This window comes from Gymnodraco acuticeps, unplaced genomic scaffold (genome assembly GCF_902827175.1).
Source record: "Gymnodraco acuticeps unplaced genomic scaffold, fGymAcu1.1, whole genome shotgun sequence".
NCBI lineage: Eukaryota > Metazoa > Chordata > Actinopteri > Perciformes > Bathydraconidae > Gymnodraco > Gymnodraco acuticeps.
Window position 1 is genome coordinate 644,159 of NW_022992222.1, and position 14,602 is coordinate 658,760.

The 14,602-nt window shown below is 40.1% G+C and overlaps 2 protein-coding genes across 5 annotated transcripts in view; one reads left to right on the top strand and one right to left on the bottom strand.

Annotated features, from left to right (window-relative positions):
* Positions 1 to 1,359: 1,359 nt before the first annotated feature.
* On the bottom strand, positions 1,360 to 5,112 carry cunh2orf50 (chromosome unknown C2orf50 homolog). The gene is made up of 3 exons (XM_034206009.1): positions 4,605 to 5,112; positions 2,874 to 2,913; positions 1,360 to 2,429 (listed from the first exon to the last, which is right to left on the bottom strand). Exons 1-3 carry the CDS (start codon positions 4,817 to 4,819, stop codon positions 2,232 to 2,234), a joined length of 453 nt encoding a protein of 150 aa, XP_034061900.1. The 5' UTR covers positions 4,820 to 5,112; the 3' UTR covers positions 1,360 to 2,231.
* Positions 5,113 to 6,201: 1,089 nt separating this feature from the next.
* LOC117539722 (CAP-Gly domain-containing linker protein 4-like) overlaps positions 6,202 to 14,602 on the top strand; it is a 36,819-nt gene continuing 28,418 nt past the window's right edge. For 2 of the 4 annotated variants that reach the window (XM_034205988.1, XM_034205991.1), the window contains exons 1-3: positions 6,222 to 6,315; positions 12,560 to 12,750; positions 14,150 to 14,281. In XM_034205988.1, the coding sequence (XP_034061879.1) occupies positions 12,735 to 12,750; positions 14,150 to 14,281 (148 nt within the window). In that variant the 5' untranslated portion in view covers positions 6,222 to 6,315; positions 12,560 to 12,734. Of the gene's footprint in view, positions 6,316 to 12,559; positions 12,751 to 14,149; positions 14,282 to 14,602 lie in introns of all 4 variants that reach the window. The other 2 variants (XM_034205990.1, XM_034205989.1) reach the window with 2 other exon arrangements.

Consider the following 14,602-nt stretch of genomic DNA (forward strand, 5'->3'; position numbering starts at 1 on the left):
GACTTCCGTTTTGTCCTTTCAAAATAAGAGCTACTCCAGCTCCATACTACTAAAGGTGACATTTATAAATATCAAAATATTAATTAATGTATTTCCAGTCCCCAGTTATATTACCTAAAATAATTATGAATAATAATACTAGTTGTTATTATTACTAGTATTATTATCATTATATCATTATTTTTAAATTACAAAAATGTATATGATAGTCAATTCACCCCAATTTACAAACACTCATTCCCATAGAAGCATGTGCATTATTTACCAGATTACATTTGTTACTCTCATTTAGAGCAAAGTAATGGCAAGATATTTCATGGTATACTATAACTATGATTCCAACCTTCATTGTCTTTCCTGAGTTCTGGATTAAGTCGTGGACTTCGGGTCGTGGCTGAACCTGTCTCTGCGGTCCTGCCTTGGGTCTCGCCATGCTGCTTCCCTGATGGCTTCCACAGGATTGTTGACATCCTCGTGGATTCATCTTCTTATTACAGACACATGCATTTCCTAACATTCGGTCTATATGCTGTAAAATGTATTATCTCTTCGATTTACACACGGCATCTATTGCACGTCTGTCCGTCCTGGGAGAGGGATCCCTCCTCTGTTGCTCTCACTGAGGTTTCTCCCATGTTCCCCTTTAAACTGTGGGTTTTCTCTGGAAGTTTTTCCTTGTACGATGTGAGGGTCTAAGGACAGAGGGTGTCGTTTTTCTCATACTGATATTCTGAACAATCTGTGCTGTTGTATTTGCTGTAAAGTGTCTCTACTGTAGGCTATTTTTATTATATGTACAGCACTTTGGCTCGACCAAAAATCGTTTATAAATGTGCTATATAAATAAAACTTGATTTGATTGTCGTTAGTGTTTTATTTTTTGCACTAATATAAATAATGACTTTAAAGTTATTATAGAGCATCTTTTCCCACACTGTTCTTATAAAAGATAGTTATGCTCTTATTTTGAAGGCAAACTTGTTTTATTTCCTTTATTATCCTGTGAAGTTTCCTGTCAGCTGGCACCTTGTTTCACTTCCGCATACATCCACTGAAATCTGATTGGCTGTTAAGTACTGACACGTTAGACCAAAGTATTTGAAGTCTTCATTTCGGAACATGCAAAGTTTCCATCTTCCTGTATTCAGGTTGAATGAGTCTGTGTTTCAACTTGAGACAAAGACACATTTAGAACCTCATAGCGAAAGTTACACATAGTGCAACATGTTGGTAACTTTCACTATGAGGTCCTACTGTAAGTCAAAGTAAGCACTAATACTCAATACTATCTGCAAACTCTTCTATAATCTGCTGTATGGATTAACAGGATCTATTTACAACAACAAAATAATGTCAGGACACATGCAACAGCTTTATTACAATGACACATTGAAACCAATCCAGATCAAACAAGCTTTTCAAATTCAATATGGACAACATTTGTCTCCAAATCTAGTCATAAAGGTCAGTGATTTATAACAATATACATAAAGGCATTTTAAAGCAGCTACAACACATAAGGTACAGAGTCAGTGAAAATCCTTATAAAAAGCACACAACATAAATGAATATAATCCCATCCGTCCAGCATGGAACAATGGCTTAAAGGTCCAGGCAAACATATTACAATGTAACAGCTTTTTAAGGCATTTGAAATTGAACAAAAAGAAAAGCACAACAAAATATATGATGGGTTTATAGCATCTGCAGAAAATACTCCCATTTAGGTTTCTAAACTCTTTGCTAGAATTAGTTTTTCCATATTCTTTGTCACTGCAGCACTGTTTGAGTGCACAGAGAAGGAGGTAACGAGGTGGTGATACAACCCTTTACTCATCCAAATGTGATCAGGTGTCTGGTTCAATTATCAAGTGTCGGATCAAAAACCCGATCAAGCTCCAATGACATGAATCAAATATCCCTTTTCACCTCACGCTGAGCAAAGGCCTTCAACATAAACGTCTATCGCCGGTCTAATGGAACATTTTGCTAAACTGATGAATACATGAATATACTTCTGTATGATCATTGGATGATATAACTGGTCAATTAGCAGATGTAGGACAGCAAAATCATCTCACTAGTCCTAGCTTCCACCTGATACTTCAAAGTCTGTATCCTACTAAGGTTTGTGCTACACCATGCCAACTCATCTTAGCCCTACATCAGGACAGTGCGGTCTGGCTCTGATGGGCACAGGTCCTGATGACAGGAGTCTGGTCTTCAGAGCTCTAGCAGGGCAGCATCTCTGGGTCCAGCTTGCGGCGGTGGTTGCTTCCAGACCAGAGCAGCAGCCGGTCCAGTTGGACCAGATTGCTGCCCAGAGGAGTGGACAGCCTGCTGCCAAACATCTGGTTGGTGGTGTTGGGGACGCGCTCAGAGAAGAGGGGCACGTTGCTGGGTAAGGGCTCCTCTGGCTTCAGCCGCCCCTGCAAACACACAGAGATCACATGGTTGTTGGCAGCATTCGGCTGTGATATGGCTCCAAAGTAAGGGATATAATCAGGGACATGAGTCCTGAAATAAGTGATCAAATAGGAGGGTTTTCAATACTGCATAAACATTTGTATTTTACTGAGTATTAAGACATTTTTTATTCAGGTTGATGCACTATTTTAAATAATTAAAGGGAACAAATCCTGACAAATGATGTGAAAATAAACCAAAGTCAGCCATGGAATTGCCCATTGCTGTTAAATAACAACAACAATTAGCAATATTTCTGGTGTTTGCCATGCACAAACATCATGGAAACATTACTGCGTATTCATTTGAATATATTCCGAGTTTCAGAGCCTGAAATGGTGTTTAGATCATAGGTTTAGATGCATTCATTTCACAGGAATCTCATCAACATACATATTTAGTCTTACCATCTGATCATAGTCCCTGAGGAAATTCCAGTTCTTCTCCCTGTGGAAAACAATGTATTTGTTCATCTCCATAGTGTTAATGAAATGATAAATGGATTTCATAATAACTTATTTAATATCATTTATTGGAATAAAATCACACTGTACATTTTACTTTCTTGTTTATTTCTTGTCTTTACATTTGTATTGTACAATGCCATGTCTTTGTATGCTGCTGCAACACAAACATTTCCCAAATTGGGATCAATAAAGTACTATCTTATCTTATCTTATCTTATCTCCAGAGCCAGACATTGTTATGCATTTGTTTTGTCACCGCCCCTTCTGATTAGTGTTTTGGATAGACATAGAACATTGCTTACTGTATAACAATACTGAACAATGTTTAACCTACATTTCAATGTAATTGTGAACCTTTGAGTGACAAGATTACCCTAGATAACAACCTGTCCTTCACTGCAAACATCGCTGCTACAACCCGTTGCTGCAGATACACGCTTTACAACATCAGGAAGATACGTCCCCAGCTGACCCAGAAAGCGACTCAGGTTCTGGTCCAGGCTCTCGTCATCTCACGCCTAGACTACTGCAACTCCCTCCTGGCTGGTCTACCTGCATGTGCCATCCGACCTCTGCAGCTCATCCAGAATGCAGCGGCTCGTCTGGTCTTCAACCTTCCTAAATGTTCCCACACCACTCCGCTCCCCCGCTCCCTTCACTGGCTTCCGGTAACTGCTAGAATCCACTTCAAGACACTGGTACTTGCTTACCATGCTGCGAATGGATCTGGCCCTTCCTACATCCAGGACATGGTTAAACCGTACACCCCAGCGCGTGCACTACGCTCTGCATCAGCCAAACGACTCGCTGCACCCTCGCTGCGAGGGGGACCCAAGTTCCCATCAGCAAAAACACGTGGGTTTGCTGTCCTGGCTCCAAGATGGTGGAATGAGCTCCCCATTGACATCAGGACGGCAGATAGCTTACACACCTTCCGGCGCAAACTGAAAACTCATCTCTTTCGACTCTACTTCGAGCGTTAACGAACTCTACTATTAACGAAGCACTTTTATACTAATAAAGGACTGGCTTATCTAAAGCCAGTTGAGTAGCACTTGAAATGTGTGGCTCTATGAAACCTGATGTACTTATATGATTCTGTTTTCTTCAAGGTTGTGTCTTCCTGGTCGAATGTACTTATTGTAAGTCGCTTTGGATAAAAGCGTCAGCTAAATGCAATGTAATGACAAATCTTATATTTGTCGTTGGTAACTGTCACAACACAAGGAAAGTCTTCTAAGTGGTTCCAAATAAAGACAAATACATTCAAATTGTAGCTTAGACAAATTTGATCATATACAAAAAGGTGACGTTACAAAGTTATATATTTTTGAAAGATAATTTTTCGTAAGTTGCATATTCATTTTGATAGCCAAAACATTTGTTTTGTTTATTTCATTTATACACTTTTCATATTCCATTTGATTGACATCTAATTTGTTCTCAATACTCAGTAGCCTCATTCATTCATCCATTTCCTCAAGCTGCTGTTGAGCTTCATTATGGTCTTGGCTTGGCTTTTGCTGACCAGTCAGCCATACTGACACTGAAGCTAAACCAGTCTGACCAGTCTGACCAGCTAAACCAGCCTTTTGTAGTCCAATCAACATCAGACTAAAAAAGTGAGCCTCTCCCCCGGACTTATTTTGCCCCTAATATTTCACCACTCACCATTCCCGCACTCCTCTCCTCTCCCCCCACACCAGCTCCTTCCACACCTGGTCCTGCTTCACGGGGTCTCTCCTCTCTGGGTTCCTCTCCCCGGGCCCCGCGGCTCCTGTCCCGAGGCGGCCCCGGTCCGCGGGAGGCTCGGTGGTTTTCGGTCTGGCTCGCTCCGGTAACCGGTATCCCGCAGAGGAGACGTGCCTCACATTGTTCATGTCCATCTCGCCTGGCTGGAAGCTATATTAAAGTGGTGGTTTGTGCTCAGTGAGTATGAAGAGAAATCACTGCCAGCCGATTTGTTTACGTTTCCATGGAAACCGTGTTCTGGCGCCAGCTGAGGGCAAGTGACAATACTTTCACAATAAGATGTTTACAGGCCACCATAAACAAGGCTATTGCAGTTTTTTGGTTGCCCATACATTATGTGGTAACATTTGGAAAGGCTTTGGCATTATATTATATTGTGCAAAACAACACAGTATGCAATTAATATTTAAAGTACCCATCCCTCATTTTCATTGATAAAAACAGATTTGAACCTTATTATCTTATTAGGGATATTTTTAATCATAAAAGCTTATTTTCTTAAATACACCCTATTGTTAAGTGTTTTTACATTTTTTATTTTGTGAGTTGCCTACATTTTTAACCAAAAACGAATCCATATCAGTAAATAACATGCGCTCAAAGATGTTTGGTTTGGAAACAAATCATTCTTATTTTTAAAATAATTGTTTTATTATTTAAACTGTTTGTTTTGTAGTCCTTCTATGTTCATTACATTTTGATGGCTGATAGTGTGTGTATTTTTGAATAAACAGTTACTTTTTTTAATGTATCTTGTGTCACAATAAATTAATGTTGGTCTTATTGTGTGTTGAGGATCATCAAAAAGTATGGGGTTGGGTAAATATCCCCTAGCCCTAAAATACCCGAAAATAAGCATCAGTTTCCAGCAAAGGGAACGATCTTATTCAGAGGCAGCTTCATGCAGTGAAGGCCTTCAGGTATTGGGGAACCCCACTGAGTAAACTAGTTCAATACGCAGTCAAAGGTAAATGTTATGTGCACCACAAACTCCTGTCGCTGTGATATGACCATCTGCTGGATAGGAATATAGATTATGTGTGTGGAATTATCCCCAAGGATAAGGCTGGATGTGTACTTAAAAGTAACCTAATGTGCAGTCCACTTCTGTTCCACTTTACTTGCAAGTGTCATTGTCATAGGATTGCATTGCAGTCAAACATATGTTCTGTTGGTTCGTTGGGCTCTAAAGGAAATCAATGTATCATTAAAGTGAGTGTTCTGATCAGATCCAGTGAAACATGCATTCCTCTAAGAGAAGCAATTGTGAATTCTCAAATTAAAATGAGAAATGTACTTGTTAAAAAATAAATAAAACGTTTCCTTTTGTATTGTCACACAAAGGTCAGGATGTTAAAAAAAATAATATGTTTTATATAAGGGTATATTTAATGCTCTTCGTCATTTGTTTATCATATAATTTATTCCTGAGATTTATAAAGAAAGTAATGTTATTATTACACATTTTTGAAGACCGGAAATCACACGCTTTTATTTTGAAACCTGAATGCAACAACAGGATGTGCCTCAGCTTTGCAGGACACACTGGGCATATGACGGAAATGAATTCCGGTACTCACTTTCTGATGATTTCCCCCTTGAGCGAATTGAAACGAGCAGCAAGGTCAAGGTAATGTTAATCTCTTTTGTTATCAGTAAGCTTAACGTCACATTTGTTTCTATTTCTAGTAGTAAGGGGCATTTTAAGCTGGTAGAATGCCTGACACAGTATTGATGCTAGACAGCATTACCTCTGCGCAGCTAACGTGAGTGGACAGGAGACAGAATGCACTTTATTCCAATGGGAAACTTATTCCACAACGCACGAGCGTATTAAAGACGTAGCCGCTAAGTGCTAATATGTAGCACACATGCACTAAAACAAATACCACGAAAGTGTAGCTGTCCAAGTACGAGCAGGGTGTTGAACATATGCTAGCCAGCTAACACCTTCCTCTCAGCTAATGACAGGATAAATAAAATGTATTACAAGCCAAACTTGAGGGGAAATAGGCTAAATAAGTGTTGGGACATTTGGTAAGCTTCAGGTGCTGCTCATCTGTGAGACCAGCAAGTAGTCACTGCTTAGTAAGTAAGTTAGCTTAACTAATAATTTAGTATGGCTACCTGTATCATACGCTGTATCATAGGTGGATACCTAAAACACCCTGGTTAAAGGTTTTAATACGCAGTTAGATAAACGTAATATACTTTAAGATTATATTAAGAGTGTTGTTGGCAGTGCATTAGTGGGATGCACACAGGTGTTTTCAATATTGTGTTTGATTAGACCGCCCCTCAGGTGGGCTGGAGCTATGCTGGGAACTGTAGGATGTCACTAAGTACAAGTTCAAATGGCAGGGGGCAGTGGCGTAGGCAGAAATCAAAGAGTGGGTGGGCCCAAAAAAAAACAGGTGGGCCCAGCCTGTTCAAGACCAAACATACTTAATATGTCCTAAAACGCATTTTAACTGAAATAAGCCACTATTAAGCCAACTATACTTGCCTGATTGCAGACAAGTTTATTCAGACGGACACATATTAGAAGTCATGTTACAGGCACACAACACCAGCACAGTAGCCTATAACATGACACGGCTGCTGCTGCACAAACACACAGTTGCCAACAGCTGCATTAACAATAAAGCATGGATACACAGAGCGGTGCGGACATACTCATTCTGGAACGGCGGCCACATAAACACACTGGCGCGCACGCACACAAACATTGCGTAAAGTCCAATTGCTGCAAAACTATCAAAAAACAATAACTGTAATGAATAATTATTTGTTTATTTATTTGTTTTTTATGTTTTTGTTTTGTTTGTTTGTTTTTCGTTAACACATGTATTACTTTAAGAAAAAAACAAAAATATGTATCTTAAAAATTTAGTTTTTGGGAGAAAGGGTGGGATTAAATAAATGTAAACTTCTTCTTCGTGTAATTAGATCATTTTTTAATATATAATTTAGAATCAGTAATATGTTTGTTTATCAATTTGACACTGCTTAAATTTCTATATAATTCTCATGTTTCATTTCATTTTCATATTTTATTTTTTGTTTTATTGTTTTACACATTCGAAATAAATCTAATAAAATAAAAAAAATAATGAAATATACTATACATGTATAGTATATTTCATTATTTTTTTTACAGTCCAAATACCTTTGATGGTTACAGCAGGAGTAGACGGGGCTTTGTGTTAAACACTGAAATAATGTCCTTGTAGTCCAAGGATTCAGTCAGTTCTCTTTCAAAGGAGAGCAGGGACAACGAGTTCAGTCTGTCTGTGTTCATTGATGCCCTCACCCCCGTTTTTACTCTACTGACAGTAGAAAAGACTCTTTCCACAGTACAGCTTGTTATGGGTAACGTGACGAGAGCCCGAAGGAGACGATTCATTTGAGGGAAAATGTCAGTGGGACATGAGTCGAGCACCTCCACGAGTGATGGGAAGGTTATGCCCGCTGTCACCTTTCTCTTTAGCTGTTGTACAAAGACTTCGTGTTCTGCATCTTCCACACAGATGGAAAAGTGTGTGCTGGCAGGCTGAATTAATTCATTGTTACCAAAGGTGCTAGACCGAGGCAACAATGCAGCAGCGGCTTTCATAAACCCGTATGTGTCCGCCTTAAAAAGAGTGTCCAGTTCCATAATCTGCCTATCAAGCACATTATTCATAATGTTTTTTAGGTCGGAGTTGTCCTTTACAGGGGAGGCTTTGCCCAGGGTAGATTCAATTTGCGAATCGCCAAACTTACCTGGCAACCTCCTCTTTCGCGACCCAGTGACGTCCCAGTTAATGATGTCGTGTTTCTTCATCAAATCATCTGTCAGTGTCACAAGTTTAATGAAGTCACTTTCTGTTTTCCTCAATGTATTGTAGTTTTTCTTGAGACCCTCGATCACCCGGATCATTTGGCTCGGCTCACCAAGAAGAGCCGGCTCTTTCGGCTCCCAAACGGCTCTTCAGTTTACCACATATTTTACCTTTTAATTAAATCAAATGTAGCCCTGTTTTGACTAATGAATGATGTATATGTGTACACATATATCACTTAAATTATTCAATACATCCTTTGTACTGAAGTATTCAAAAGTAAAAATTACATGTTTAAAATAAATGATTTGCTGTGGCCAAATGTTTTCATTGCATTTACAGACCCTTGTAACTCTCTGATACCACCCAATGAATGCACTGACTTGCTTGTAGAACCACGCTACACAAAACAGAGAGCAACACCTATAATAACTATATAAAAAAAATAAAGGGGCTACTGTATCGACATTTTAAAATTATATTTAAAGAAAAGGTCCTGACAAAACAGCAGGGCTCTATTTCAGTAACTATTAGCTATAGAAAAAAAGACAGCAACAGCTGACATCAAATCTTTGCTGAGCCTAAGGATAATCATAAATAAATAACATAGTGAAAATAAATATATTGCAATGCTCAAAACAGCAGCATCCAACCGTCTCTAATCCTTGGATATTATGTCACTGCATGCATATCATCATCATTCTGTCTTGTATTACTTAAAGTGGACCTATCATGCTATATTTGAACAATATATTGTAGGGCCATACCTATATTTCGCTCTATTTGCTCTTTCCAGCGCTGTTTTTGCAGGGGGCTGATTCTGTGAGCTGCAGCTGACCACGCCCCCCTGCAGGAGAGGGGAGCGTGCTCTGAGATCAGCTGCTGGGCGGTCTGTAGAGGGGGAGGAAAAGAGATCTCCGTCCTCCGTGTTTTATTCTTATAGAAGTAAGAAGAGAAGTAACGGGACAGAAACCCTCCTTTTTACGCAGCGGTCCAGACATAGACATCAAACGCTGACACATATTCAGTTGGCAGTTACTTTGGCATTAGGGCAGGGATATCTAGATACTTCCCAAGGTCTGACATCATGAAGTGTGCTACTTTTAAAGCAAGCAACGATGTTTTCAAATCTGTAATCAAAAAGCTCCTCAAAAACACTATCGAAGCAGTTCCTGCCGTTACTACGTTAGTTCAAACAGTAACAACGGACTACTTTTCATAGCGGATGCATGTCAATTTAAATAAATACATACTACAACTATTTTTTAAATCAATAAAATCATTTTCTAAATCCATAAAAGCATTTCAATTAATATTGGGAGTCATGTCGTTACTTTGTTGAGAATGTGGCCATGTAATAAGCGGGATAATGTGCACATTGCACATTGCATAATGTGCCTTTATGCCGATCTAGATCCCTCCGCAAAAAAGAAGAAGAAAAAAGCTCGTTCGCGGGCGCGAGCCGGCTCCCGTCGTTCACTTAAAAGAGCCGGCTCTTTGAGCCGGCTCGTTCGCAACCGACACATCACTAGTGCAGACGCGTAGCTGTGGGTGGGCCTTGGTCCCAGCTGGGTGGGCCAGGTCCTCCCGGGCCCAGGCCCTCCCGGGCCCACCCACAGCTACGCCTATGGCAGGGGGGCTTCATTAGGCGAAGTGGAAACACCTGTGTTGATAGTTCATTTGTGTCTAGGGGCGCTGTGGTTATGATATTCAATAGACATTATTCAACGTCATACCAGGTAGTTTCACAGGTGTAACTGATGACATAGAAACTGAATGCATTCCATTTTAGAGAGCTGGTTCCAGGGTTCTGTTATTGTGCATGCTGGCTCAGTGACAAGTCCAATGTCTGCTTTAAAAAAGGCTTATTTTACAAACGTTATCCTCTCCAAACAAAATCAAAATCACAATTTCTCATATATTTTACCCAAGTAGCCACATTGGTTTTTTTAACTATCATTCTGAGATAATGCTGGCTCACTACCCAAATTCTTCCAAAAACGTTGTTGTAATGATTGTTGGTTTAATGTGGAATTTAAATGATTGACACACACACACAGTTGGATGGTTAAGCAGTCAAATGGCGATGGGTGCCACATTGCTCTAAACTATCAGTCAAATATGTGACAGTAGTAAGGTTGCTTTGTTAGCTGCAAGGATGGGAGCAGGGTGATATCATGGGTCAGACAAACAAAGAGAGGCTTATGGGTAAAGTGGGCCATTGTTCCAATTCACACTGCAATGTCCTAATTTCTAGACAGTTAGTGACCTCAGAGACGCATCACAACAAATCTACAAGTTGGTGCTGAATAAATGAGTCAAAATAGCACCTCTTTTCACCCTCTGTCTGAAACCAGAGCCCAGTCTGATCTTATTGGTTAGCTGGCTGGCTCTGTTGTGACTGGTCGACCGCTTAGAGATGTCCCACCCTTTAGCCTGTCATGTTCAATGTGTTGGAGCGCTAGACAATAGAAGCTTGAGTGTTGCATAGTGATGTCACAAAAATGTTATTGAAGTAAACAAATGAGATGGAGGTGTTTCAGGCAGGGAGGAGTGTGTGGGAAAGAAACTTCCTCTGGAGGGAACTTTGGGATTTTAGCCTTTGCAGACCATTAACATTCACACAAACCTATTTAACACACTACAGGAGAGGGGAAACCCTCAAAAGCATTAGGGCCTCTTTAAAGTGCAATTTATGTTTTCGATTTGACGGGGATCAGCTCAGGTATTAGAAATAATCACAATTAGTACCATGCTGTTTCTCTATTTGTTTAGCTTTGGTGTATGCTGTGATGTGTCAAATAGTAACCATCTAAACTATGTGGTTTAGAGATATGGAGACCGCATTTCAGAAAATTAGCCTAGTTGCCAAAATACTGTTCCCACACCTCTTCCAACACCCTTCTACCAGGGGGTCCGCAGGGTCCTTAAAAGTATTAAAAGTTGATGAATCAATTTAGCGAAAATTAAGGCTATTAAAAGTATTAAACGACATTTTCCAAGGTATTACATTGTGTAGCTTGTTTTCAAAAAGTATATCAATGGTCCAAAGAGGTTGTATTCTAAAGTGGGTTTGACGTCATCTGAACAGGACATCGCACGCTCACTGCTTGATAGCGCGGAGGTCCGTTTACGCCGGTTGTTAAACAGCATCTTTATGGGGAAATGCAAGTTTGCGTCCAAATGGTTGGAAGATCGGGAGGAAGGACAATCAATACTGCATATAGTCAATGTGAGGTAAAGTGTGTCGCCAAGGTAACCGGTTAAAACTCCAAGTGGCGATGAGGTCTTAAAAGGTATTCCATTGGACTTCAGGATTCCTGCATATACCCTGTCTACAGTCCTTTATTTAATAAGGTGCAATGGAAAACACCTAGTCAGTGCATGTGCTTCTGCATGAGGTGTTCATTAAATCCTTTACGCTTGAGGCTGTCGGTTCAAGGATGGGCTTTTATTTTCTTACTTACAAACTGGTCACTGCCACGTGCAAGACCCAAAGCACCACTAGGGCCTGGATTGGCCCAGCATATTTTAAAGTCATGAGACTCAGTCTGTATTGGTTTATGTGGCATTCATGACATGTTCTGCTGTTATGATCTATATCTCTTATTGCTAAAGCCAGTCCTCACAAAGCAATTGTACTTGGAAAATAAATGGTATAGTCCACAAGGGAATCCTTACTTTTGTATTCCATTAAACATTAAAGCTGAATGATTTCTCATTTTCACAATGGGATTTAACTGCATACAAATAATTTGTTCTAAAATATTTCCCATATGGCTAAAATAACTAATGTATTAGGATATAATGATAATAACTCAAAAATAAAATAAATGTCTTTTTGAAAGGTCACAGTGAGCTTCAACGACACCTCTCCTTTGGAGCTGACACAGATTCAGTGAGTTGGGCCAATGGGTGCTTTCACATGATGAACGCTTGCTGTCAAGAGGGATGGGACATGGGCCTTTACCGTGGAGGACATCCACCCTAATCACGAGCACCACTTTGCTGCTCTTTCATGCTGTGTTTGTTTGCCCTGTCGCCCCACAGACACATTCTCTGCATCGGAGGTCTTACGCTTGACTAATCAGATGAAGTGGTGGTGCGGTCAGCAGAGCACACGACTGGAAAGTGAGAGGGACATTCCAGACGGGGAGAGTCAGAAGTGAGAACTAGCTGCAAAGAGCCCCTGGACCTGGGAGTGAGGGGAACAACAGCAGGGCATATGGAGGAGAGGACTGGTATTTTGAGAAGCAGCTTGGTTAGATGTTCTAGTTCAGTGGTTCTCAACTGGTCAGGCCTCGGGACCCACTTTTTACTTGGTCAATACATCGCGACCCAACGTTTTGAAGCACTCAAATCTATTCAACAAAAAATCGTGCTGTAATATACGCTTTTCAGCATACAATATTAATAAAAGTGAAGTACAGTGCATATCCCTTATATCCCTTCACAGAACTAAAGTATGCTTTAAAAAAGGTTTAATGAGATGATGGAATCAAAGCTGAACTATATAAAAAGGCACATGCTGAAAACCCAAACCCAGCAGGGGGGTCTGGGGGGGGATTCACCCCCAGGAGATTTTTACAAATACTAACATAAACTATGCATTCTGGTACACTGAGAAGAAAATAAATAAATCTATTACTACCCGACATATTAATAATATTTTATGCCATTGTTTGTTTTTCACTTTGTTCTGACATCTTGCTGCGAGAAGAGTAAAGAGGAGATAGTTGTGTGACTTACTTTAAATTGTGGGTAAGGGTAGATAGCTCCCATTGTTCTGTGACCTGTCAGTCATCAGACCGGGGGTCATATTTCATTATGTGTTGATTTCTATCTGAAGTTGTACCCATGGAGGTATAAAGAAGAGTTATACCGCTAAGTTATTCTCCGTGGGGACTTCCGGCAACCATCTTGATTCTGATCAAAGGCCAGAAGACTCGGAAAAACATCAGCAAAGATATTTTATTGAGAAGATGATCACTATGTGACAGAAGTTTTCAAAACCGTTTATGGTCTCCGGTACTTCCAGTCCAACGCCGACTGCATGCACAGCGTTAGAAAATCGGGCCTTCAAAATAAAAGTTTGACTTTTTTTTTAAGATTCAGACTTTCTGTGTTTATAATTCTTAGGCCGAATTATCAAATGGTTTTGGTTTGATAGAGCAAACTTGTCTTTAAAGCCTCATGCATTTACCATACCACACATGATCACATTTGACCTTGTATAAAGAACACACATATTGCTCATATTACAATATCATAATAATACTACTTTTCCAGTAGCGTGGGTTATAGTTATTTTTAAATGTATTTATATTCTGCAATATACTTCAGGAAGATGAAAAGACTGTCACACTAAATAACAATATTAAGCCTAATAGTGCTGTGATATTTTACTGCCTGGGAGTTTGTGTCTGACTAGCATATTCCACTTGAGATTTAATCAGTCCCAATTTTCTGATTAATTACAAAAGGGAACATTTAGAATCTGACGGTTTTAGTAAAGATGGTGGCAGATCAACTCAAATTTTCAATGAAGTCATGTCTCTTAAAACCAGGTCTCACTGCTGCGGTAAAGTGAGAGCTCCTGGAGTCCTCAGAATAAGTCTCCTGGTTGTGTTCTTGCCCCAGGCCCTGAGGGGGAGATGACAAAGGAGGATGTTGCAGAGCCTGTTGAGGGAGACGCTCTGCGGGACTGGGCCTCCTCCCATCAGCGGCCCGTTATCCATCAGGTGGCCTCTGCACCCATGCCTAGTGACTGCGGTGAGCATCCACACACATGCACACATTCAGTTAGGGCTGCAACAGACCGTTCACAGTTTCATTCATAACACATTCTAAATGCACATTTAAAGCTTTTATCTCTCTGCATGTCTATTCATTTTGTGTACAAATTGTTATTCCTGCATGGTTGCAAATAAATATTAGACTACACTAATATTATGACTATTTGTAGAGTAACACTTGTCCCTGTGGCCACAAACCGGTTTGCCTTCCTTTGAGTGGAGTTTAGGTTCAAACCCTCTCTGCAATGAACACCTCGATGACTGCCAATTGAAAAACATTTCACTGTGTATTATAATC

Excerpts from the sequence above, each read along its gene's own strand:
- cunh2orf50 (XM_034206009.1), bottom strand. The coding sequence starts at position 4,819 with ATGGACATGAACAATGTGAGGCACGTCTCCTCTGCGGGATACCGGTTA. Across the intron at positions 2,914-4,604 it reads AGGAGAGGAGTGCGGGAATG|GGAGAAGAACTGGAATTTCC; the intron begins GTGAGTGGTGAA and ends TGTTTTCCACAG. Across the intron at positions 2,430-2,873 it reads TCAGGGACTATGATCAGATG|GGGCGGCTGAAGCCAGAGGA; the intron begins GTAAGACTAAAT and ends GTGTGTTTGCAG.